The 27,088-nt window shown below is 34.9% G+C and overlaps 3 protein-coding genes and 1 long non-coding RNA gene across 11 annotated transcripts; all 4 read left to right on the top strand.

Annotated features, from left to right (window-relative positions):
- The first annotated feature begins 1,625 nt into the window (after nt 1-1,625).
- LOC102613804 (pluviatolide O-methyltransferase-like) lies at nt 1,626-2,726 on the top strand. The gene is made up of 2 exons (XM_052434056.1): nt 1,626-2,393; nt 2,652-2,726. The coding sequence occupies exons 1-2, from the start codon at nt 1,626-1,628 to the stop codon at nt 2,724-2,726; spliced, it is 843 nt and encodes a 280-aa protein (XP_052290016.1).
- A 6,161-nt stretch (nt 2,727-8,887) lies between these two features.
- LOC127899909 (isoflavone-7-O-methyltransferase 9-like) lies at nt 8,888-10,105 on the top strand. Its single transcript, XM_052434055.1, has 2 exons — nt 8,888-9,032; nt 9,822-10,105. Exons 1-2 carry the CDS (start codon nt 8,888-8,890, stop codon nt 10,103-10,105), a joined length of 429 nt encoding a protein of 142 aa, XP_052290015.1.
- Nucleotides 10,106-10,942: 837 nt separating this feature from the next.
- On the top strand, nt 10,943-13,570 carry LOC102619743 (arogenate dehydratase/prephenate dehydratase 2, chloroplastic-like). Of its 6 annotated transcripts, none has more exons than XM_052433296.1 (5): nt 10,943-11,530; nt 11,624-11,709; nt 11,815-11,864; nt 12,619-12,664; nt 13,210-13,570. In XM_052433296.1, the coding sequence occupies exons 1-5, from the start codon at nt 11,254-11,256 to the stop codon at nt 13,213-13,215; spliced, it is 465 nt and encodes a 154-aa protein (XP_052289256.1). In that variant the 5' UTR covers nt 10,943-11,253; the 3' UTR covers nt 13,216-13,570. The 6 variants fall into 6 exon arrangements, with proteins under 6 accessions (XP_052289256.1, XP_052289257.1, XP_052289260.1 ...); XM_052433297.1 differs by having other exon boundaries at nt 11,815-11,889; XM_052433298.1 differs by having other exon boundaries at nt 10,945-11,530; nt 11,642-11,709.
- Nucleotides 13,571-16,201: 2,631 nt separating this feature from the next.
- Nucleotides 16,202-18,426, top strand: LOC112498277 (uncharacterized). Of its 3 annotated transcripts, none has more exons than XR_008051634.1 (5): nt 16,202-16,498; nt 17,204-17,369; nt 17,488-17,601; nt 17,869-17,972; nt 18,072-18,426. It is a non-coding gene; the product is annotated as an uncharacterized LOC112498277 (long non-coding RNA). The 3 variants fall into 3 exon arrangements; XR_008051635.1 differs by lacking the exon at nt 17,488-17,601 and adding an exon at nt 16,996-17,100; XR_008051633.1 differs by lacking the exon at nt 17,488-17,601 and having other exon boundaries at nt 16,212-16,498.
- The last annotated feature ends 8,662 nt before the right edge of the window (nt 18,427-27,088 follow it).

The raw sequence follows: 27,088 nt of genomic DNA, 5'->3' as shown, positions 1-27,088 counted from the left end.
AGGACACGCAAAATCGCTCTGATACCATAATGTCATGACCTAGCTCATACTTGACAAAATATTGTCTGCTTTAGGCCTTAACAATGCCCGTGTGTGTTTGTTTATGGGGCGCCTCAAAGCTATAAATATCTTATCATTTCTTATCTTTTTGAAGCTATCAAAAGATACACTATAGTTTGCAATAAGAATAGTGCTGGCTAAGGTGGCGTTTATTTTTTTGTCTGAAATCTGAATAGACCTGAATTAGTCTGAATTCTGAATAGGTCTGAATGTCTGAATCTGAATAATATGTTTGTTTTTTTGGTCTGAATCTCGGAAAATAAGTATTAAATTGTTTGTTTTTTTAACTTAAAAAGCTGAAAATATGTACTTTTACATTTGTATCCTTATTAAATTTGTATCCTTATTAATACCACAATATTTTAACATTTATAAGTAAAACTATATTCAAGTGAATACATAATTATTTTAGAATTTTAATATATAAAATACCATAAATTTCAAATTTTATCATATATAATATAAGAAAGAAAAAATAGGGATATTTTTATGTGGGGTAAATATCCATGGGTGAGTTTTGGCATAGACATGAAAAATAAATTATAAAATAGGGATATTTTTGACATTAACAAGTAATTGACTTAATTCAGATTTCTCCATTAAGTAAAAAGTCAAAAAAATTAGCTTATTTTATTAAGTTAAAATTATCTAAAAAGTCTCATTAAGTTATAAAAACAAACACCTCTAATTAACTTAATTAATTAAGTTAAGTCAATTTAAGTCATTAAGTTAAAAAACAAACGCCACCTAAGTGTTGGCAGGAGAAAGAATCTAGAGATAATTTTTAATAAAGATGGTTAATTTAGAAATTTTATATGCGTTTAGTGAATGAATAATGCTTCATGTATTTAAAATAGCACAAAATTTAATACAAAAGCATAAAAAATTAAAAAATTCTTGTGTTGTGGTGAATTCTTTTCTTGTAATGAATTTTTTTTTTTCAGAGATGGCGTACTATTTTTTATACTATCTTTTTTTTATATATATATTGGTATTGTCAGCCAACCGATGAATAAATTGTAAAATATTAATGTGAAAAATCTCTGCACCTCTTCGAATTTTATTTTTTAAAAGATAAGGAGATAAATGATTTCAAATTAATCTTTTAACTCTCTAACTTTTGTCAAATTTAAATTTGAATAGCCAACAAAATAAAATTAATTGAAAACTCTACCTCCGTACTCCGAGTGCAATTATTTTGACTCGAATTAATGCCTTAAAAATTTGAAAAACAGACCAGCACATTGAATATATAAAATGTGCCTGTATATACATCACACCCTGCCAATCACGGTGTTGTAATAATTGAATCATTGATCAGTAAATATATCTTATTGTCCTTTTCTCATGCGCATGCATCATTACGAAGTCATGCTAACAGTATTGTTAGATTGTAACTTGTTAGATTATAACAAATCATATTTGCAAATATTCACATGAGGAGTCAAACATGCTTGCATAAAGTTAGTCCACATTTGCGAGCAAGCGTGATTATATATAATGTGCTTCTCTATTATAGTGTGTGATCAATCAGGCAAGCTTAATTTAATTGATCATCAGTATCTATGGATGCGAATCAAGATCAAGGAGCAAAAGAGTTGTTTCAAGGCCAAGCTCAACTGTATAAGCTCATGTTTAATCATTTAAGCTCGATGTCACTCAAGTGCGCGATTGAGCTAGGCATAGCGGATATAATTCACAGCCACGGACGGGCCATCACTCTTTCTGAGTTGGTCTCGGCACTTGATATTCAGCCTACAAAAACGACTGGTTTATTCAGGCTCATGCGCTTGTTAGTTCACTCGGGCTGCTTTAACAAAACCAAAGTCAATGGACAAGAAGAAGCATACGGGCTCACAGCTGCTTCTACTCTGCTCATCAAAGACAAGCCCTACTGTTTTTCACCAACTGTTTCAGTATTTCTTGACCCATGTTTTGTCGCTGCATTTCAGTCTTTAGGTAGTTGGTTCAAAGGGACTGAGCTCACGTTGTGGGAAACTGTTCATGGAATCAAGTTCTGGGAATTTATGAATCAAAACCCTGGAATAAACCAGCGGTTCAATGAAGCAATGGCCAGTGACACTGAAATACTGACAAGCTTTGTTGTCAAAGCCGCGTGCAAGCAAATCTTTGAAGGGTTGGGCTCATTGGTTGACGTAGGAGGTGGCAACGGATCGCTTTCCAGAATCATCTCTGAAGCATTCCCTGGCATCAAATGCACTGTACTCGACCTCCCGCATGTTGTTGCTAACCTGCCTGAGGCCGACAACTTGAAATACATAGCAGGTGACATGTTTCAGTTTATCCCTCCGGCAGATGCCTTTCTCTTCAAGGTAAGATCCAATTTTAAAAATTTAAAACAACTTCTTAACCGTTTTCGTAAATACCAGATGATTTATTTCAATTGTTCTGTGTGCAGCACACATATCCGGACGTTAGAATCTTACAAAATCAGGATTTGAATGATCCAAATCAGATTTAAAGTAAAAGCAAAATGCTACACAACTCTAAATTTAATTAACATTTGGATTTTACAGAATCTAGAAGTTTAGGCTTTAGCATGATCATTTTGTCAAAATTATTGGCTGCAGCATCTAGAAGGTTTGAAGAAGCTGCAGCATCTAGAAGGTTTGAAGAAGAAAAAATGGGCTGGCCGAAATGCTTGAAAAGGAAATGGAAAAAGAAGCAGTTTAAAGAAGAAAATGAAGAACACGGTTTTGACAAGGAAAAATTATTATTAATTTAATAGCCATTTTTTGGCTATAAAAGGGAGAGCTTCCCATTTCATTGAGTATCCAATTCCATTATTCAGAGAGTAATTTAGAGAGAGTCGAGAGTTGTGAGAAATAATTCTTGCAGAGCAGAGAGTCTAGTGAGTGAGAGATTGGGTGTATTGGGGTTTTGGGTTGTGAGCCAAAATATTACAATACTTGTAATCCTTATTTCACTAGTAAAATATTTCCTTCTGTTTTCGCCCGTGGACGTAGGCTAAAAGCCGAACCACGTAATTTCTGGTGTCCATTCTTTTGTGCTTGTTCTTTATTTTCTTACAATTTTACTTTAGCTGCGTGTCTGCTTCACCCACCAATTTCCTAACAGTGGTATCAGAGCTATTGGTTGTATTTTTGGAGTCAGGAATTGTTCACGTATTCACGTATACGGTGTACGGCACTATTCACGTATACGGCATACGATACTATTCACGTATACGGAGTACGGCACTATTCACGTATACGGAGTACGGCACTATTCACGTATACTGTGTACGGTACTATTCATGTATACGGTACTATTCACGTGAAACGGTGGAAGCGATCCAAGAATTTTGCGGTGCAAAGCAGGGAATAGTGGTGTGAGTAAAGCAACTGTGTGATTCTGTACATGTCTAGGAAAGTTCTGTCACAAAGGCGATAAGAGCTTAAGGAGTCTGGGTTTTAAGTGGGACCATTGTGACCCCTCCAGTCTTTCCTGGGAACTTTCCTGGTGTGCATTCTCACACATACTCACAACTATTCAAGGTGGTACACTAGCTTGTGTACAGTATTTATCAATAAAATGGCGGCAAAGTATGAAATTGAGAAATTTAACGGAAATAATTTTTCGTTGTGGAAAATGAAGATGAAAGCTGTATTGAGGAAAAATAATTGCTTGGCAGCAATTGAAGAAAGGCCCATGGAGATAACTGATGACAAGTGGAACGAGGTAGACGGCAATGCCATTTCTGATCTACACTTGGCACTTGCGGATGGAGTATTATCCAGTGTGGCAGAGAAAAATACGGCGAAGGAAATATGGGATACTCTCACAAAATTGTACGAGGCCAAGTCACTACACAATAAAATCTTCTTGAAGAGGAAACTCTATACTCTTCGAATGGCGGAATCTACAATGGTGACCGACCACATCAACACATTGAAGACTCTATTTTCACAACTCACAACGTTGGGTCATAATATAGAGGAAAATGAACGTGCAGAGCTTCTACTTCAAAGTCTACCAGATTCGTATGATCAACTCATCATCAACCTGACGAACAACAATCCAGTGGAGGGTCTAGTTTTCGACGATGTTGCAGCCTCCGTATTAAATGAGGAGAGCAGGCGAAAAAACAAGGAAAACAGACAAGCAAGTTCGCAGCAAGCGGAGGCGCTATCGGTGACGAGAGGAAGATCAACAGAACGTGGCCCCAGTGAGAGTCAAAATCATGGTAGATCAAAATCCAGAAGTAAGAAGAATGTTAAATGCTACAACTGTGGCAAGAAAGGGCACGTCAAAAAAGAGTGTTGGAGTAACCAGAAGAAAAGAGAGGGCAAAGAACCTGAGTCATCAAATGCTCAGGGGTGTGTAGCAAGTACCTCAGATGATGGCGAAATTCTCTACAGTGAGGCAACAACTGTTTCAGAAGGCAGAAAACGACTTTCTGATGTCTGGCTTATAGACTCAGGAGCTACCTGGCACATGACCTCTAGGAGAGAATGGTTCCACACATATGAACCTATCTCAGGAGGATCTGTATATATGGGTAACGATCATGCCTTGGAGATCGCTGGTATTGGTACTATCAAAATAAAAATGTTTGATGGTACAATTCGCATAATTGGAGAGGTACGACATGTCAATGGCCTGAAGAAAAATCTATTGTCTTTGGGACAAATGGATAGTCATGGGTACAAAACTCATGTGGAGAATGGAATTATGAAGATCGTTAAAGGCGCGCTTGTATTGATGAAGGCAGAAAAGATCGGTGCTAATCTATTCATGCTTAAAGGAGAAACACTACAGGAGGCTGATGCGTGTGTCGCATCAAATGGAGAAGAGTCAACGATGATGTGGCATCTCAAACTTGGCCACATGTCGGAACAAGGTTTGAAGATTCTCTCTGAGCGAAAATTGCTTCCAGGGCTCAAATCGGTAAGTTTACCATTTTGCGAGCATTGTGTTACAAGTAAGCAGCATAGATTAAAATTCAGTAGATCTATTGCTAGAAGTAAATGCATTCTCGACTTGATTCATTCTGATGTTTGGGAATCACCGGATATATCCATGGGAGGTGCAAAGTACATGGTGACTTTCATTGATGATTATTCCAGAAGATGTTGGGTGTATCCAATTAAGAAAAAGTCAGATGTATTTCCTGTGTTTAAAGAATACAAAGCGTGGGTGGAACTTGAATCTGGTAAAAAGATCAAGTGCTTGAGGACAGATAATGGTGGAGAATATACAGACGGCGAGTTTCTTGCTTTCTGTAAGCAAGAAGGTATTCAGAGACAGTTCACGGTGGCATACACTCCTCAACAAAATGGAGTGGCAGAACGGATGAACAGAACTCTTACAGAAAGAATAAGAGCTATGTTGAGGACTGCTGGTCTACCCAATTCATTCTGGGCAGAAGCAGCCAAAACTGCCTGTTATATAGTAAATCGGTCGCCATCTACAGCTATTGGGTTGAAGACAGCGATGGAGATGTGGACTGGAAAGCCAGCTGATTATTCCTACCTACATGCATTTGGATGTCCTGTGTACGTGATGTACAATGCCCAAGAAAGAACAAAGTTGGATGCAAAATCTAGAAGATGTATCTTCTTGGGGTATGCTGATGGAGTAAATGGGTATCGTCTGTGGGACCCCACTGCCCATAAGATCGTCATCAGCAGAGATGTTATCTTTGTAGAAGATCAACTGCAAAGAAAAGATGGAGATGATGGCACTGTAAAAGAAAAGTCTGAGACTGTGCCAGTATATGTCGAAAATAATCCAGAAAATTCAGATTCTTCTGAAGCAGCACCAGAGCACGAGGAACAAGAACCAGTCGAGTCCGAGGCTCCAGAAGTTCGTCGGTCAACTCGTGAGAGACGACCGCCAACGTGGCACTCGGAATATGTCACAGAGATCAACGTTGCATACTGTCTTCTAACAGAGGATGGAGAGCCTTCAACTTTCCATGAAGCTTTAAACAGCTTAGATGTTGCTTTGTGGATGACAGCAATGCAGGAAGAAATTGAAGCTCTACACAAGAACAAGACATGGGAACTTGTACCACTACCACACGGAAGAAAAGCCATTGGAAACAAATGGGTCTACAAGATCAAACGTGATGGCAATGACCAAGTGGAGCGGTATCGTGCGAGACTGGTAGTGAAAGGATATGCTCAGAAAGAAGGTATTGACTTTAACGAAATATTTTCTCCGGTGGTTCGACTCACAACAGTCAGAATAGTCTTGGCAATGTGTGCTACATTTGACCTACATCTAGAGCAGTTAGATGTTAAAACTGCATTTCTTCATGGAGAACTTGAAGAAGAAATTTATATGCTCCAACCAGAAGGTTTTGCAGAAAAAGGAAAGGAGAACTTGGTTTGCAGGTTGAACAAATCTCTATACGGTCTCAAACAAGCGCCGAGGTGTTGGTATAAGAGATTTGATTCCTTCATCATGAGCCTTGGATACAACAGACTCAGTTCAGATCATTGTACATATTACAAGAGGTTTGAAGATAATGATTTCATCATTTTACTGTTGTATGTGGATGACATGTTGGTAGCAGGTCCCAACAAAGATCGAATCCAAGAATTGAAGGCACAGTTGGCTAGGGAGTTTGAAATGAAGGACTTGGGACCAGCAAACAAGATTCTAGGGATGCAAATTCACCGAGACAGAAATAACAGGAAGATTTGGCTCTCACAGAAGAATTATTTGAAGAAAATCTTGCGGCGCTTTGGTGAGTGATGCAGGACCGCAGCTAAAATGAAATTGGAAATAAAATAAAGAACAAGCACAATAGAGGACACCAGAAATTACGTGGTTCGGCTTTTAGCCTACATCCACGGGCGAAGACAGAAGGAAATATTTTACTAGTGAAAAGGAGTTACAAGTATTGTAGTATTTTAGCTCTCTACCCAAAACACTAATACACCCAAACTCTCAAATCACTAAAATAAGAGCTTATAAATGCAAGCTCTTAAACTCTCTCTCAACTCCCTAAATTGTTCTCTCAAGATTGGATGAAAAATGAGGGTGGGAAGCCCTCTTTATATAGCCAAAATTTTGGCTCTTTTTTTTTTTTTTTTTTTTATTGGAGTCATTCAACACGGCACCACCAACAATGGCGGGCCGTGTTGAATGTTGAATGGTTGGCACCGGCCATCTAGATGGCCGGCGCCAGCCATGACTTTCAACATTCTCCCACTTGGAGATTTGATTGAGGACCAATCAATCTCCACACCATCCTTTCTGCTTCGCCATAGTCATGTTGCCTACGTTGCTGCTAGGCCACAGGAGGATCTACTCCAGACAAACTTATCAGTATTTATCGGCTTGGTCAAAACATCTGCTAGGTTCTCCTTCGTATGGATTTTCTGTAAATCCACACTTCCATCTTCCACTACTTCTCGAACGAAGTGATACTGAACTCCTATGTGCTTTGTCCTGGAATGAAAAGCTGGATTCCTTGCAATGTGCAAGGCACTCTGACTGTCACAAAACACAGGAATTTTCTGTTGTTTGTGCCCGAGCTCCTCCAATAATCTTTGTATCCAGATAGCTTCCTTGCAAGCTTGTGTAGCTGCCATGTATTCTGCTTCTGTTGTAGATAAAGCCACAACGGTCTGCAGTTTCGAAACCCAGCTTACAGCTGCTCCCGCAAGTGTAAACACATAACCAGTAGTGGATTTCCTTTTATCAAGGTCTCCTGCAAAATCTGAATCCACATAGCCCCTGACAGTAAACTCTGACCCTCCATAACATAATGCAACATCTGAGGTTCCTCTGATGTATCTCAGAATCCTCTTCACAGTTATCCAATGCTCTCCGCCAGGATTCGCCATGTATCGACTGACTGCTCCCACTGCTTGTGCAATGTCCGGTCTTGTACATATCATAGCGAACATTAAACTTCCCACTACTGATGCAAATTCACCGAGACAGAAATAACAGGAAGATTTGGCTCTCACAGAAGAATTATTTGAAGAAAATCTTGCGGCGCTTCAACATGCAAGATTGTAAGTCAATTTCTACCCCACTTCCTGTTAATTTCAAATTATCCTCAAGTATGTGTCCTAGCAATGAAGCAGAGAGGAAGGAGATGTCTCGAGTACCGTATGCATCAGTAGTGGGAAGTTTAATGTTCGCTATGATATGTACAAGACCGGACATTGCACAAGCAGTGGGAGCAGTCAGTCGATACATGGCGAATCCTGGCGGAGAGCATTGGATAACTGTGAAGAGGATTCTGAGATACATCAGAGGAACCTCAGATGTTGCATTATGTTATGGAGGGTCAGAGTTTACTGTCAGGGGCTATGTGGATTCAGATTTTGCAGGAGACCTTGATAAAAGGAAATCCACTACTGGTTATGTGTTTACACTTGCGGGAGCAGCTGTAAGCTGGGTTTCGAAACTGCAGACCGTTGTGGCTTTATCTACAACAGAAGCAGAATACATGGTAGCTACACAAGCTTGCAAGGAAGCTATCTGGATACAAAGATTATTGGAGGAGCTCGGGCACAAACAACAGAAAATTCCTGTGTTTTGTGACAGTCAGAGTGCCTTGCACATTGCAAGGAATCCAGCTTTTCATTCCAGGACAAAGCACATAGGAGTTCAGTATCACTTCGTTCGAGAAGTAGTGGAAGATGGAAGTGTGGATTTACAGAAAATCCATACGAAGGAGAACCTAGCAGATGTTTTGACCAAGCCGATAAATACTGATAAGTTTGTCTGGAGTAGATCCTCCTGTGGCCTAGCAGCAACGTAGGCAACATGACTATGGCGAAGCAGAAAGGATGGTGTGGAGATTGATTGGTCCTCAATCAAATCTCCAAGTGGGAGAATGTCAAAATTATTGGCTGCAGCATCTAGAAGGTTTGAAGAAGCTGCAGCATCTAGAAGGTTTGAAGAAGAAAAAATGGGCTGGCCGAAATGCTTGAAAAGGAAATGGAAAAAGAAGCAGTTTAAAGAAGAAAATGAAGAACACGGTTTTGACAAGGAAAAATTATTATTAATTTAATAGCCATTTTTTGGCTATAAAAGGGAGAGCTTCCCATTTCATTGAGTATCCAATTCCATTATTCAGAGAGTAATTTAGAGAGAGTCGAGAGTTGTGAGAAATAATTCTTGCAGAGCAGAGAGTCTAGTGAGTGAGAGATTGGGTGTATTGGGGTTTTGGGTTGTGAGCCAAAATATTACAATACTTGTAATCCTTATTTCACTAGTAAAATATTTCCTTTTGTTTTCGCCCGTGGACGTAGGCTAAAAGCCGAACCACGTAATTTCTGGTATCCATTCTTTATTTTCTTACAATTTTACTTTAGCTGCGTGTCTGCTTCACCCACCAATTTCCTAACACATTTACGTAGTCATTCTCTAGTGCGGTTACCCTCATTTTTTCGAGTGTAGATTCGAAGTTTACCATATTGGTAAAGGCTTGTATAACATTGAAACTTATTTTTTCATAACTTATATGTATATGTATTTATATGTGCGTGTGTGTGTTTATAGGCGGAGTAGTAAAGCGTTTTATCTACAACACTATAAAATTATTTTACAATATTTAAAACAACCAATCTGCATTCTAAAAAGTATGATTTGTGTATGTGTGCGCGCATAGATAGATAGATAGACACACGCACGAACTGGGATTTTATTAAAAAGAAAAAGTATATTTTAACTAAAATGTCAGATCAAACAACAGAACTGCACTATAAGTAGTGGATATTAATTAAATGAGTGATTGGCATGGTTGCAGTTGATTTTTCATGGATTAGGTGATGAGGATGGGTTGAAGATACTGAAGAAACGCAGAGAAGCAATTGCAAGCAATGGTAAGAGAGGAAAGGTCATAATAATAGATATTGTTATCAATGCAGAGGAAGAGGAACGCGAATTAACCGAAACAAAGTTCTTGTTTGACATTTTGATGAGCGTTAACGCTAATGGAAAAGAGAGAACTGAAAGTGAATGGGCAAAGCTATTCTCCGACGCTGGTTTCAGTCACTACAAAATAACACCTATATTTGGCATGAGATCCCTCATCGAAGTCTATCCATAAAGAATTGAGTAACCGTATTCCCGCAAGTCTCTTGTACTGCTTGATGGAATAGCAAAGTTTCGTTCAAGATGTATGCGTAGTAGTTGAAATGTCTCGTAATGACTAGAAAATGAGGTGACACACGGGTTTGAATATAGGATGAGTCACTCAATTAAAATGCTATAGTCTTTTGGTATGGAAACTTAAATATCCTAGACCACCCTTTAATATATTAAGAATAAAGGATTAGTGTGTACCGTGTTATATTGCATTTTTATATTGTTTCCAGCATCTGCTCTTATGTTTTATCTTTACTAATTAAATTAAATTACGATCTTTCTTAAGTTATTGTGTTCCCAAAACAAGTAACTGCAAAATAATTTATATTGTTACTTTGGATATCTTCAATTAGGTTGTACATTAATGATAAATGATTCAAAATTTATATTTGCAATGTAAGTAAAAAATAATAATAATTTGTAAAAAAATTTAAAAAGCAAAAATCACTACTAGAAAAATGGCTTTTACTGACACTCGTCTTCTGACACTTTTCTAAAAAGTATCAGTAGTTACATATATTTGGGTCATTTTCCGTGTTTAACAGACAAATGTCACAAGTTACTAATTCTATAGTGTTTGTAGATTAAACATCAGAGATTATCGACACTATGGTATCAGAAACAACAAAAAAAAAAGTCTATTTTTGTTTTAATTGCTACTCGAACCTAAGACCTCAAAACTGGAGTGCTTTATGTTCAAACAACAAACCACCAGGCCAAATTCGTATTTTAGTTTATGTTGAAAATGTTCAAATTATCATATTAAAATAACAACAATATAAAGCAAAAGCAAAAAACCCTAAAATCAACATAAACATAAAATTCTCTAACTTCTAATTCTATGGCCAGCCGCCTCATCTCTCTGGCAAGATCCTTCTTCTTCTTCGTACCTCTAAAAATTCTCCCCTTCGAGCCCTAAAATTCAAGGGTCCATGCCATGGGAAATCCTAACAACATTGCTCAAATTCTAAGACCCATACCATACGAAACCCTAACGAGCTACATGAGGTTGCGAAACATCCACCATGCCACTAAAGACCCATATATATATATTTTTTTTCGTCTCGCAAGTCACCTGCGACTGAGTCTCGCTGTCTCACGCGTTGATTAATGGCGGCCTCCGTTGCACGATCACAGCTGACCCCACTTTCGCGACAGATCACTGCTAAACCCTCTCAGTCGGATCAAACACCAAAATGCATCGTCAGATTCCGTCTGCTTAACATCCCACGGTGGTTTAACGTTACCGTTAAGGCCTCTATTAACAGAAACGATGAGAAAATCGGCTATAACAATAACAAAACCGCTCTGGCGCTTCACCGGCAGAGCATTCTCGATGATGATGAAGAGGACGCCGCTTCGAAGGATTTGTTGAATTCGCTTCCCCGTATGAGAAATATCCATCTTGTCCTTCTCCTTTATTCGCTTTTATTTGATTTTATTCTCTCTCGCTCTCTTTCTTTTTTTAATTATTGTATAGGTTTGGTTTGTGTTTCAGGGCCTTTGTCTTCGGCTCAGTTTTCAAATTTTGTATCCGACGGGTCCCGCCTTCGAGTTGCGTACCAGGTATTTGTTTCATTTCCGCAAAACCGCAGCTACTTATGTATAATTTTGAAAATTTTATGATTTGATGAGATTTTGTAAATATTTGATTGATAATTATAATTGAAGGGAGTTCGTGGAGCTTACAGCTACTTCAGTGTGTTTCCTTGCTTATGCTGGTATCTTTTTTTTTCCCCCTTGATGGTATGTTGGTTAACTGGGTGTTAAGAAATAAGAAGTATATTTATGTTTTTTTCTTTCTAATATTATTTTTTTAGAAGCTCTATTTATTCTCTTTCACTTTGGAAAAATCAATCAATGATCTTTAGAACTAACATAGATGGGTTTTCATGGGCTCTTTCCATGGGAAGCGCAAGTTTGTTTTCTGGTTGCAAGATCTGTCAATGGAATATTTGTAGAGATGCATGTGGTACAGTTAAAATGTTACATGCCCTCACTTCCTGATAGCTTTATCATTATGTTGGTGGTGCTGTTAAGGATTTAGGCATAGCTACTTGAATTTTAATTTTGGAGGCTGTTCTGTTAATATTTTGGTTTAGTTAATAATTGAAATTCAGACTACCATGAAAAGAAGTTGAATTGTATTACATAACTTACTCAAGTCTGTAACATTGCCATGGCTAAATAGAAATTTCACTTTCCTTGCCAAGTGAAAGAAAGGAGGAATTTTGATGTAATCAATGCTTGGTAAGGTCTAGACAGTAGTATCAATCATACTTCCTATGTACAAAATTTTCTTCACTTGGTGTTGGAAGCAATTGTTATTGTTGCAGTCCTGTTTTATTTATACATAGAGCAGGTTCAGGATTGAGATGTTGTTAATATTTTCGTTTAGTTAATTATTGAAATTCATATTCTTGTCTTAAGAACCAGTTTCAATGACTTTGTTTGAATGTTCAAATATTTGTGCAGGGTGGTATGCGAGTTTAAATTTTTGAGCATGACACATCACCACCAGGTATCCGTATGCTCTAAACCTTCTGTATATATTTCTCAACTTTTGATGAGCTTACAAAGCATGGACTCTGTATTCTGATTGCTGCATGTTTCTACTCTTTCTTCTTTTGTTTTAAAGCATGAACTCTGTATTCTGATTGCTGCATGTTTCTACTCTTTCTTCCATGTGCAAAGGAAGGATTATAAGCCAATATTCATAAAAATAACCATTCCATAGTCAAATTATAAGTTATAAAGTTTAAGTAAATAGATTTCACAATAATTTGTATGCAACCGTAACTGCAATTGTGGGAAATAAATTAGGATAAATATCATCTCAACCATAACTGCCATTGGATTAATTATAGTCATATTATAAGTTATAAAGTTCAATTTAATGGTAATTACGTCATTTTTTTATTTTTGTTAAATCAAGTTTTTTTTTTTTATGTTTGAGTTTTGTGTTGTGAATTTGATAAAAGTTTATTTCTGTTAACCATTTTTTCTCTCACATGGTTGGAAATTAACATGCAATTTTTTTTCCCTTTTCCATGTATTCATTTGCAGATTTGATCAATGTGTTTGAAGTTTCTTTTTTCTCAACTTCACTTGTATTCTAACCCATCCACTATTGAATGGAGAATGGAGAAGCTACTGTTGTGTTAACGTAATTGCACTACTTATGTTCAAATAGTGGAGGCAATCATCCTTTTCATTTTAGCTTCTAGAAATGTTAAATTTAGCCACAACTAGTAGGCATCTGATTGGATGTGGCTGAAATTTTTATGTATGTAATTTAGATTATTCAGTTATGAGAGTGAGATTTCGCATCTCTTGTTTGTTGGAGTGTTGGAATTTGTAATGTGTACTAATAATATTTAAATATGAAATGAAAGATTTTATAATATAAATTAAGCTTTTTTGGTTACTTTGTGGTGTTTTTTAATTTCACCAATAAATCAATACGCAATGAGCTAATTCAAATTTTTATTTTTTTAAATAAATTAAATAGTGATACTATAGTAACAGTAATTATAGACACTAATGTGATATCAATAATTACTAATACTATGGTGTTATGATTTTAGTGATATTATAGTAATAGTAATCACTGACACCACTTACAAGTGTCACAATTTTTCTGACTCCCAGATTACTGACACAATTAATAAGTGTCACTAAAAGTAATTACTGACACCATTCTAATGTCAGTAAAGACCATTTTTCTAGTAGTGAATAACCTATTCAAATTAATGAGTAATATTACTATTCAAAATTAATATTTCAAAAGTATAACATCCCCACGATTCTTCTAAGCCAATCAGAAACATCATTGGCTAAGATTGTTTGATGTAAGCCAAAATTGAAGTTTAATTATTTTATTTAGTATTTTAATTTTTTCAAGCAGAATTTATAATTGGACTTGTATTTGGGGTGCATGGATTCTGTTTTCCGGTTTACTATTAGAAAGATTATGTCACGGGCTTAATAATTTATCATTAAAATCCTTATTTTATGCGAGGGTTTTATCTATCTTGATCACATTTCCACTATGTTATTACAAAAATCTTCAATTAACATGCAGTATAATATCCAAGTCAACTCAATCAAGTGAAGCTAATTAAAACTGAGGATCAAATAGCACAATCAACCTTACATAACAAGCAAGAATAATGGAAGCCATGAATTAATCACTAGCCGTTAGACCTCTATTCGTTTCTTTTAATTTAACTAGGTGGAAGCCAAGAATCTTGGGCAAAACACTATGCCCCATATTGTCTATGCATCCAACGATTCGTCAATGAAACTTTTTTTTTATGGTATCACAGCCAATCTTGAGAGTCACAGACATGCATGGTTATTATGTTTCAATGAAAAAGAGTTTGCCACTAGTGAACCTCTTAAGAAAGTTGGCTTGCTTGAATGTAGATCAGTATACAAAAGAAATTCGAAGCTATTTTTGATTGTTTGGCTGCCGTCAAGAAACCAGTGGAAGATGTCGATAAACAGTGGCAATTGGCACGTGGACTTGGACCAGACTTGAGACCTGAAGGTAGCGATGCTGGGAAAACCTCCATACGGTCAATTTGGTCCTTTTAAGGTTCAAAAAGTTGAATTAATTTTCTTGTAATGCAAGCTAGTATCTAAGATGGTCAATGGATCTAGAGATGGTGGAAATAAAAAAACACTTAAAGAAAGATTTAATTGATTGATTATGTTAACTGCTAGCTCATTTGTAAATTTGAAAGATAACGAAGACTCTATTGTAATTCACCCCATTAAGTGCAGTGTGATTATACAAAGAGTAGTATTAGGCATCTTGAAATTTTACCTCAAATGATATGATATTCATAACGATGGCATAGTTTAATTAACTCACGTAATATTTGTGAATAACATGTTACATACCATGCATATCACATAATATTTCAGTGTGAATATTATTTTCTCTTTAATGATAAATTGTATTGTGGGCATTTAAATATACAATATTGTAAAATTTAACTAAAGAGTTGGTGTAACCAAATATTTTGATAAGGATATCTAATGAAATTTCAAATAAATTTCATTTTGACCTTAAATTCCAAGCGACCTGCAGAATATATACACTACGATTTATTCAGAGCAATCCGAAAACGAAATAGTATGAGCTTTCAGTTTGATTAAATATTTTTCCCAATACATTCAGATTTCAGAAAGTTTCAAAAGAAAGCTGAAAAAATATATCAATAATTGAAATGAAAAAAGTTGGAAGGAGGTATCTAAAAGTCAATTTCAACGCCAATGATGTGTAATTCCACATGAGTAAACTAATTAATTGCCATGAGAAAACGAAAAGAAAAGAAAAGAAAGGTGCGTAAAATTTAATTTGACAATAACAGCTACGTTCTCCAACCCCCACCCCCCCCCCCCCCCCCCCCCCCCCCCCCCCCCAACACCAAAAAAAGGCATAAATTTCGTTTGACAATGATGTCCTGATATCCATGACGTCAACTTGGGAAAGGAAAAAAAAAAAAAAAACTTCATCATAAAGAAATTTCATTTGACATATTATCATTTATCTTGCTTCGCTTGGTATCATTTGTGCATTTTATTGTCTTTGAAGCATATATTTTTTTTAGTTTGGTACTATGTTGGTGTTATTTTAATTTATATATTAAGAAACGTGATTGTTATATGGAAGAAATATTTTGCTGAAATAATGGGATTCATTCTAAACCTAGACATTGACTAGCTAGCCGTACACTACAAGAAAATGAGACATTTCCAAGAAATAAAAGAAAATGAGACATTTCCAAGAAATAAAAGATACACTGTCGGAAATAGACTTATTTTCACTACAAGAAAAAATAGAATACTTGACATTTTTTATTTGATAATTTTTAAGAAATATCAAATAAATATGATATTTTGTGAAAAATTGAGTAATTGTGAAATATAAATGACAATTTATTTAAACGTCAAATACTTATGACGTTTTACCAAATAAGTGGAAATATATTATATATTTATTGAATAATTACCATTTACGTTTTCCTTTTATTGACTTAAGAAAAAAACAAAAAACGCACATGTTGTGGACCTGTAATTGATATGGTATTAAGTCCAGATGCCCATCTTGCCCGTCTTCCAAGAATTTCAGCTTGCTTTAGCCTAGTGAGCTTGTTTCGTTCACATATCACATTTGGAATGCCTTTGTTTCTTTTAAGAAAATTCAAACTTGTATTTCTTTTCAATAATCACCTCGCATTTTTTATCAATCACTCAATTTCAAATTTCATCTCCATCCTCTCTCGAAGAAGAACGCACAAAGAATTTCAGCTTGCTTTAGCCTCATTTGCTTCTCGAATTTCAGGTATTGTTTCCTTTAATTTTTATAATTTTTTTCTACTTCTCTCTTTCTGGTTTGATAATTTTAGGGTTATAGTTGAATTATTTGTATTTTTAAACAATCTAGGGTTGATTTAATTGATTCCAAGTGTCGTATCTGCTCTGCTATTTGAATGCACATTACTTGTTTGATGAAATGTCTCTTTAAAAGATTATTTTTGTTTTTAACAAGCATCTTATTGAGATGTTTCTCGTAATATATTAACGTAATGCACTTAGCTTCATTTTGGTCTGTTTAATACATTTTAACAAAGGAAATTTACAGAACTGCAACAATTCTCAAATTGCTTGCAAATTGGAAGTAATGTTATTGATTTTTATTAATTAATGAGATTTTAATTTATCTTCTTACCATATACTCCTAGGTTAGTTATTTTGTTGCTTTAAATATCTTTGTTTATCTACTTAGTTTTTACTTTTTAATTAGTATTTTTTTCTAACTCTTTATTCATTTGTTAATAGTTGTCATTGGTCTTGCTTGTGATCGACTTGCCCTCAATGGTTGTTCATTATTTGAATTCAGTGAGAAATGAAATCAGTGTTGATATAAAAAAAAATTGTAACTGTGTAAGTATATTAAAGATATTTAGCTATAAGTGTACTAGTGGTTTTTGCTATAGATATAATTATTGAGTTTAATATTTCGTATTTGATTTGTATTTTTTTGTAGTGGGATTCGAATGTTTCTTGCCAAAAAAGGACAGCAAATGAAAAAGATTAATTTGAAATGGAATGATGTTAAGGTGCCTATGCAAATTGGTAATGTTGAATGCGGCTACTATGTCATGTGATTCATGAAGGAGATTATTGCAGATCAAAGTATACTTTGTGCAAAGGTTAGATCATTAACATAGCTTAAACTTATTGCAGATTTTACAGAGAAATGTGGTTAAAATGAAGCCTATGAATTGAAGGAGTGACAAATAAATATAGTTTTCTGTCTTTTGATGTCAGTTTAATGAAAAAGATACTTATAATAAAGATGAGATCAACGAAATTCGCTCTGATTGGACCACTTATGTTAGTGACTTGATTTGAAAAAAAATGCAAAAGAGACAAGTAATGCAGGTAAATAGCATACGATTCAATTGAAGTACATTAGTTTATTGTTAATATTTTTCATGCATAGATTTTTCCTTCTCTTTGTGCATAGATATCTTATGCTTTCATTGCATAAGGCAACTATATCATCTAGTTGGATTCATAATAAAAGCTCTCAGTTAATTCAATTAAAATTTGTCAATGCCTTACTGGTAACCATGACTTACTTTTTTAGCCTCTTCCTTAAACAATAACAGTAGTATATGGCAGTAATTTTGGTTTCTTGATGTGTAGGGCTATGTGGGAGTGTAGGTGGTGTTGGTGGGGGTGGCATATTTGTTCCTGTACTTATCTGATTATTGGATTTGATCCAAAATCATCTGTAGCACTATCAAAATGTAAGTGAAACAAACCCCTCTTTTACAGATACAATCTTGGTTGTTCAAGACAATCATATGCTTACTCTCACAGTCGTTTTAACCCTCATGACTGAGCAGGTATGATCACTGGTACTGTGGTTGCTACTGTTGTCTACAATCTAAGGCAAAGGCATCCCACACTTGATATGCCCGTTATCGACTATGACCTTGCACTTTTGTTTCAACCCATGTTGGTTCTGGGGATCAGTATTGGAGTTGCTTTTAATGTGATTTTAAGCACAGGAACACATTTTCCTTTTGTACGTACAACGCTGCTATGAAAAACATTTGGACCGATGGTGGAATGCTAACTATAGGCTCAATGTATAGTTTTAGAAACAATCTTATTTTAGATTTATACTTAAGACATTTGATACATTTATACATACAATGCAAGTTCATTTTAATATGAATTCAGGTTTCCTATGCTTTATTATGGTGTTTGAAGTTAGTTGAAAAATTTTGAATTTTATCAAGTTTCAATGTTATAATATATATTATGTGCAGCCCAAGACAAGGAATTATAATATTTGATATTTTTATCAAGTCATTTGCATTTGACCATTTTGAATAATGTCACATGTATATGACTATTATTATGTGTCATACACATTTGACAATCTTATATTGTGAAAAATATTTGATTATTATTAATTGACAAAAATAAATGACAATTTTACTAAATGTCAAATAAGCATATTTGACACAGGAATATTTGGCACTTTTTAATTGTCAAATATTCATTTATTTGACAGTTTTTAAATATCAATTATTCTCTTTTTTCTTATAGTGTTAATTAATTTGTTGTTTAATGACCCCCATTATTTTATATAATAACATTATTTTATTATTTCATTATTTTTATTGTTGAAATATCTATATTAGGGAAGTAATGTAACAAACATAATAATAATATACGAAATATACTAAATGTAATTTCATTAATTTCAACAATTTATAAAATCACATTCATCATTCAAAAATGCAACAAAAATATCAATTTTATAATATCTTTTACAGAAAAAAATACCAAATTATAAACAAAATGATATCACCATATCTTAGATATGTTCAATCATCCTCTAAAACAACTTGAGTTGCTGAATCATTTGCCTCAACTTCATCATCCTCATACCCATCATCATCTTCTCTCGTCAAAACAATGTCCTAGGTGAAAGAAGGAATTTTAATCATTATTATTACCAAAACAAGAACTTGTATAAAACATAATCAAGAAGTTGAGACTAATGAGAAAAATATTGTAATAAAAACAAGTTTATATAGATGCATAGTCTCCATTTCAAAAAAACTAATAATTATTTCATCATTCACCTATATTAGAAGCTTGTCCATAATTACTTAAGTTCATCAACTAATAGAGCAATGACAAGTCACCAATCATTTTTTGTGAGAACTCAAAGCATAGAAAAATTCATTCACTTAATCTATTAATAAAATGAAATAAACAATCTATACCTTACGACATGATTCTTGTACAGACTTTCCAAGAACAAGTTTTATCATTCTTTTCAACTTCTGGATTCCTTTCTCTAAGTCTTTTACTTTTACTTCTAAATTACTACATTGATGCTTGTTACGTCCTTGACTTGGAGAACCATACACATCCTTGCCTTTGATGCCTGCTCCCTGACCAACAACACGACCATGTGCTGCTTCTCTTGTCACTTCTCGATATATTTTCCATTCATCCACTGGCAAGCCTTGATCTACAACAGTGGATCTCATTGATTCCATTGTTTCCTATAATAAATAAATACATTTGTGTGAGTGCATATAGTAATGAAATCATGCAAATAAATCAGGAATATTATGAAAATTTAATATCAAATACACACATGCATTTCCTTTGCCTTGTTACTTGCCAATGTCCCCTTACATGAAACATCTTGAATAAATTAAGTGGATTAAGTTCAGTACCTATTTGTTACTGCAATAAAGAATTGAAATTGAATATGATCATAATAAATAAACGCACTTCTTTTATGAGCAAAGTCAAATATTTATCTTCCCATTTTCTTTTCTATGCTTAGCCATTGGGGCGAACTTGTAGTATGAATAAGTTTGGACTTGGTTCAATTCCTCTTGCTTGTTGTGCTTGTTTTCTATATATAAGTTAAAAAAAGCATAAAATCAACTTTGTTATTCTAAATCTATTGTTGAGTACTAGAGAATGCATATTTATAGAGGGTAAAATTGTCATTTTATGCTCGAAGTCTCACTAACATTTTCACTTTTACGTGTTTAAATTCTCTAAGCTTTTATTATGTGTGTTTTATTATAATTTAAGTATTTTATGTATAGAGGGTAACATTTTCAGTTTAAATTCACTTTTAAATTCACTTTTACGTGTTTAAAGTCTCACTAACATATTTATAGAGGGTAACATTTTCAGTTTATGTTGAGGCTAAAAGTTTAGGTGAGTAAATGCACATTTTGGTCCCTCTCGGGATAAAAACTAAGAAATTGGAAGGAGTTATGCAGGATTCTGTACAACAAGCCTGAAGAACAAAAGCATGAAAGCAGGATGATTTTGAAAATTCTTGAATAGTATATATCTCTATTTGCTTTTATACTATATCTGTGGCATTATTTTTGAAGTTTGACAATATTAATCTTGCAATTAATACTTTAATGCAAAGAAGGAATACACTCAGGATGAACTTAATGAGGTTCTTTTGGAGTGGGCTAACCATTTTTTTCCACATCCTTGTCGCATTTGCAAATTGGTTAGTATAAGTATGAAACTATAGATGCACCTTGTTATTAGTTGTTACAATTTGTTGAAATTAAAGTTGAAGTGTTAAACTATAATGGTTGTTGTTAAGGATTGTAGTATAGATGATATGCATTTGATAATATTAGGTATTTTGATTGATTTTGGTGTAGATTGGGTTGCTGGGTATAGGTCAGAGTGTTGCTGTGTATATTGCTAGAGTTAGAGCATTGTCGCAAGATGGTGGGTTGTTACGTATGATTTGGGGTATTAGTTGGAGTGTTGCTGGGTATGTGGCTGGAATTATGATCAAGATGCATGAGCCTTAAGTGGGTGAATTTGAGGCAGGATTTTAATGTTCACTGAAGCACTCAACTACTTACAACAACTCCTAAATGCATATGAAGTAATTACTGCCACAATAATGGAGGTATCGTTCAAATTTTTATTTAGAGACAGTCATCTGGGTTTCAACTATAAATAAAATCTGCATTTGCATATAGTCTCAGTGTCTCTAATGGCTGATATTTAAAAACAATGTCCAGCTCAGCTTAGGTGTTGATGCATTGACCAATTAAATCAATGATAAATAAATTACTAGCAAGATTAACATTATGATATTCTTGAAAACAATCGTTTGATGATTATAAATCCATTAGAGGTTTCATTTCGACTGATAGAGATGTTTCCAAGGAAACATATTTAGGTTTTTTTTTTCCGTGAAAATAAGTCCTGAAAAAGAACTTAGTACCTTCACTTTAGAATTGACATTTGTGGATCAGGAATTGGCTTGGAACACAAGAGAGGGGTTTAGATAATTAGCACTCACAAATAATACAACTCGTATTATTGAAAAAAAAAATAACTTGTATTCTGATTTTGATTGTTTACAAAGTGTGAATTTACAAAAGTTATGTACATAATGAAATAACTAGCTATCAGAGATTTAATTACATAACTACATAAATACAGCTGCAGTACATAATATGCTTTCCTAAACTACAAAATAGGTAATAAAATACTTTCTTTTTTGAGATACATGATATTATAAATTCTTGATAGGTAAATTCAATGATAACCTTGACTTGTGCAAGCTATGTTGTGTGTTTTAACTGTTGGCAAATTTTCTTTTGTTGACCATTTACAGCTTGCTTATTACTCCCCCTCAAGTTGGCAAGTGATATACGATCTGGATGCTAAGGTTTTGTCAAAAATTGGGAAACATGACTTTCGAGAGAGCTTTGGTGAATACATAGATAATTTCTATGTATGGCAATGGGGAGGGGAGGGGAGGGGACCGACATCCCCGCACCCATCCCCGATGTTATTTATATATCCCCGTCCCCATTAGAATTGCTTGAGGGGATCCCTGTCCCCTCCCCGAATAATAAGAGGGGATTCCTGAGGGGAGGGGACGGGGATCACCAAGGAGTCCCTAATCTCCGAATAAGTAATATATTTTTATTTTTGAACTTGATTTAATCATATTAAAATAAAAATTTGAACAAAGGTAAGGTTTGACAATATATCTTAGATTAACATGGTTGGGCAATGAATAACGTCGGAAGCGAATTTAGAAGATTAAATCCACCCACATTTGAAGGCAGTATAGATCCTATCGTAGCAAACCAATGGTTGCGAACCATGGAAAGAATGATAGAAGTATGCAAAGAACCAGAATAAAAAAAAAGGTCTCATGTGTATCCTTTATGCTACGAGGAGCGGCAGAATACTGGTGGGACTCAATTAAACGAATTTAAAATGAAGCAATAATGCAATGGGTGGAATTTAAAGAACACTTCTATAACAAATACTTTTCAAAGAATGTTCGCTCAGCCAAAAGAAGAGAGTTTGTTTATTTATAATAAGGAAGTATGTCTGTGCTAGAGTACATCCGAAAATTTGATGAGCTCTCTCGATATGCTCCACATATGGTTGCAACGGAAGACTTGAAAAATGACCACTTTATGTAAGGATTGCATAAAAATCTCACAAAGACTTAAAGGTAGCTAGAGTTCATGATGCTTCCTTCAACGATCTAATCGATCGAGCCTTGGCAATTGAACAAGCAGATGAAGAAAAGAAGGAAGAAAAACGAAGAAACAAAAGAAGTATGGACCAGGGGAACTTTATAAAACAACACTCAAATAATAATAAGAGAAAGGGAACCCAATGGTCCAAGATTAGAGTAAAAGCAAACGCCAAAGAATCATCAGAAGGAAGTCCTACAAAAACCAAAGTGCAATCAATACGGTAGAACTCACCTTGGACAATGTTGAGCACATACCAGAACATGTTTCAAATGTGGAAAGGAAGACACTTCATTGGGGACTGCTAGGAAAATGGTACGCAACAAGAAAAGACTAATGCTTGAGTATTCACACTCACCGAGACGGATGCATAAGGAAACCTCTCAGTAATATCAGGTGAACTATCTAACTCCAAAACTCATGCATATGTGCTAATAAACTCAGGAGCTACACATTCATTTGCCTCACCAGCATTCATTAAGAAAATAAAAAATGTCCCTGGCATAATAAATAGGCCTTTTAGTGTCATGGTATCATCTGGTGAAATATTGAATTCAGGACAATTAGTTAAGGCATGTGAGGTTCGTATTAGTGGTAATACACTATATGTTGACCTAATAATTATTAAGATGCATGACTATGACATAATTCTTGGCATGGATTGGCTATGGAAGCACTTTGCCAAGATATATTGTAAGAAAAAAAAGGTAACTTTTCGACCATCACAAAAGGAATCGTTTACATTTAAAGGAGAATGCAAAGAGAACAAAATGTCTATCATTTCTACATTAAAAGAAGCTAGACTATTAAATGGAGGATGTGACGGGTACTTGGCATGTGTGGTCATCGAAACATAGGGTGCGTTTGGGATTGAGGTTGGGCAGCTGTAGCTTAAAAGCTACAGCACTAAAGTGTTTGGTAAACACTAGCTGTTGTAGCTTTTAAGCTATATTGTTATGATTTTTCACTTGTATAATATAAAATTTATTATGTCTTTAATAATTTTATCAAAATTATTATTTAAATTTTATATTTACTATATATTATTAACTTTTGTTTCATAATTACAGCTTTTTTTTCACAGCAACTGTAGCTTAAAAGGTACAGCACCTCAATCCCAAACGCACCCATAAGAGCAAAGACCAAATTTGAAAGATATTTCAATGGTGAACGAATTTCATGAGGTCTTTCCTGAAAAACTCACAAGATTGCCACCGAATCGAGAAATTGAATTCAAAATCGATTTGCTAACAAGAACTGCTCCAATTTCAAAGGCTCTTTATAAGATGTCCCCACCAGAACTAAAAGAGTTAAAGAGTCAATTGCAAGAATTACTAGACATGCAAATGTGAAGCACCAGTATTGTTCGTAAAAAAGAAGGATGGATCAATGCAAATGTGCATCGACTACTGAGAGCTGAATAAGGTGACTATCAAGAACAAATACCCGCTTCCACGCATTGATGACTTGTTTGATTAATTGCAAGGAGCAGCGGTATTTTTAAAGATTAATCTATGATCAGGATATCACCAGTTGAGAATCAGGGAAGAAGATATTCTTAAAACAGTATTCAGAAAACTTTATGGACACTATAAGTTTGTCGTAATGCCATTTGGTCTAACTAATGCCCCAACAGCCTACATGGACCTCATGAACATGGTATTTAAAGACTACCTAGACAAATTCATAGTGGTATTCATTAATGATATTTTGGTCTACTCACGATCAAAGGAAGAGCATGTTAAGCACTTAAGGATTTTTCTTCAGACCTTGAAAGAGAAGCAACTTTATGCAAAACTAAAAAAATATGAGTTTTAGCTTGAAAAAGTAACTTTCCTTAGACACATCGTGTCTAAGGATGGAATTTTAGTAGACCCCTTAAAGGTGGAAGATGTAAACCAATTGTCTAGATCGACTAATGCCAAAAAAGTCAAAAGCTTCTTGGGTTTGGCTGGATACTACCGAAGATTTGTGGAAGGTTTCTCGAAGATCGCAATGCCACTGACCCAGTTAACAAAGAAAAATACTAAGTTTCTATGGACTCTAGAATACTTGAAAAGTTTTAAAGAACTAAAAAGACGACAAATCACTACTCCAATCCTAGCCGTTCCTAGTAGCTCTGAGGAATTTGTCATCTATAGCGATGCCTCTAAAATGGCATAGGATGTGTCCTCATGCAAAATGGGAAAGTCATTTCATATGCTTCCAGACAATTGAAAGAATATGAGAAAAATTATCCAACGCATGATTTAGAGTTGGCAGTACTAAAAATATGGCATTACTATTTAATGAAGGCGCATTGTAAGATTTACACTGATCATAAGAACCTCAAATACTTCTTTACACAAATGGAGTTAAATATACGACAATTACGTTGGATAGAGCTTGCCAAGGATTACGATTGTGAAATAAACTATCATCCTAGAAAAGCAAACATGGTAGCAGATGCACTAAGTAGAAAGTCAAGCTTGTCAGCTTTAAGGATTCTACCTAAACCATTACAAGATGACATATGCAAGGCAGAAATCGAGCTAGTAGTAGGAAAATTAGCTAACATGACACTTCGTTCAACTTTATTAGAAAAGATTAAGGAGGGGCAGGAAAGCGATTCCAACTTGAAGAAGTTGAAGATAGAAGCCAACTCAAAGGAGATGTCATTTAAAAGTTAGAGAGGGGAATCATCTTTTGCAAGGACAGGATATGTGTGCCAGACAATAAAGATAAAAAAGAAAGAAATTCTATTTGAAGCTCACACAACTCCACGTTCACTTTACCTTGGTATAACAAAATGTACAAAAACTTAAAGAAGAATTATTGGTGGCCTGGAATGAAGAAAGATATAGTGGAGTTCGTGAAAAAATGTCTCACTTGTCAATAAATCAAAGTGGAGCACGAGAGACTAGCAAGACTTTTGTAATCCAATCAAAGGCCTTAATGGAAATGGGAAGAAATCACGATGGACTTCGTTGTTATTCTTTCAAAAACTACCGAAATGCATGATGCCGTTTGGGTGATCGTTGATCGACTTACAAAGTCTGTTCACTTCTTGCCTATTCGAATGACGTACACCATGGACCAACTTGCAGAAATATATGTAAAAGAGATAGTAAGACTACATGGTGTGCCCATTTTTATTATTTCTGATCAAGATGCAAGGTTTACTTTGACATTCTAGGAAACGTTATATAAGGCTATGGGGACAAGATCGAAGTTCAATATAACATTTCACCCTCAAACAGATGACCAATCAGAAAGAACGATTCAGACGCTTGAAGATATGCTGTGAGGATGTATTATTGACTTTCAAAGATCATGGAGCAAGTATTTACCATTGGTTAAATTCGCTTACAACAATAGTTACCAAGCAACAATTAACATGGCACCATACGAAGCTCTATATGGTAGAAAATGTAGATCGCCTATTCATTGGGATGAGATGGGCGAGTAAAGACATCTTGGACCTGAGTTAATTACTACCTCATCTGAAGCGATCAAGAAAATACGTCAAAGAATGCAGGCAGCTCAAAGTTGACAGAAAAGTTATGCAGATAAGAGGCAAAAGCCTTTGGAATATTGGTGACAAAGTATTTCTAAAGGTTTCCCAATAAAAGGATCAATGAGATTTAAGAAAAAAGGAAAATTAAGTTCGAGGTTTATTAGGCCATTTGAAATACTCGATCGTGTCGGGAATGCTTCCTACCGACTTGCCCTCATACCATCATTATCAAGAATGCATAATGTCTTTCATGTCTCCACGCTAAAGAAATACGTCCCCTATGTGCTAGATTATAAACCTTTTCAACTATAAGGAGACCTAACCTATGAAGAACGTCTAATTCAAATTCTTGATAGAAAGATAAAAGATTTAAGGAATAAGAAGATCCCTTTAGTTAAAAAACTATGGTAAAATAACTCAGTAGAGGAGACAACATGGGAACGTGAGGAAGAGATGAAGAATAAGCATCCTAAGCTATTCAGTAAGTAAATTTCGAGGATGAAATTTTTAAAAAGGGGGAGGAAATTGTGAGGTACAATTTTCTCCCTTAAATATAATAGATTTTATTTTAATCTAACAAGCCCCTAAAATTTATAATATTTAATTTTAAGGAATGATGACATAAGTAATGATATAAGAAATGATGACATAAGTGATGACATAAGTGATGATGTAAGAAGAAGTATGTAGAGAAAGTTAAGACTTATTGAATTTAGTAAGTTATTTATGAAGATTAATCTCAACCATTGATCAAGAGTTGTGGTGGTAAAATCCTAACCATCCATTAACTTTAAGAAATTCTATAAATACCCCCCACCACTTCTCATTTTCAATG

This window comes from Citrus sinensis, chromosome 9 (genome assembly GCF_022201045.2).
Source record: "Citrus sinensis cultivar Valencia sweet orange chromosome 9, DVS_A1.0, whole genome shotgun sequence".
NCBI lineage: Eukaryota > Viridiplantae > Streptophyta > Magnoliopsida > Sapindales > Rutaceae > Citrus > Citrus sinensis.
Note: the sequence above shows the minus strand (reverse complement) of the source record. Positions and strands in the feature narration are given on the sequence as shown.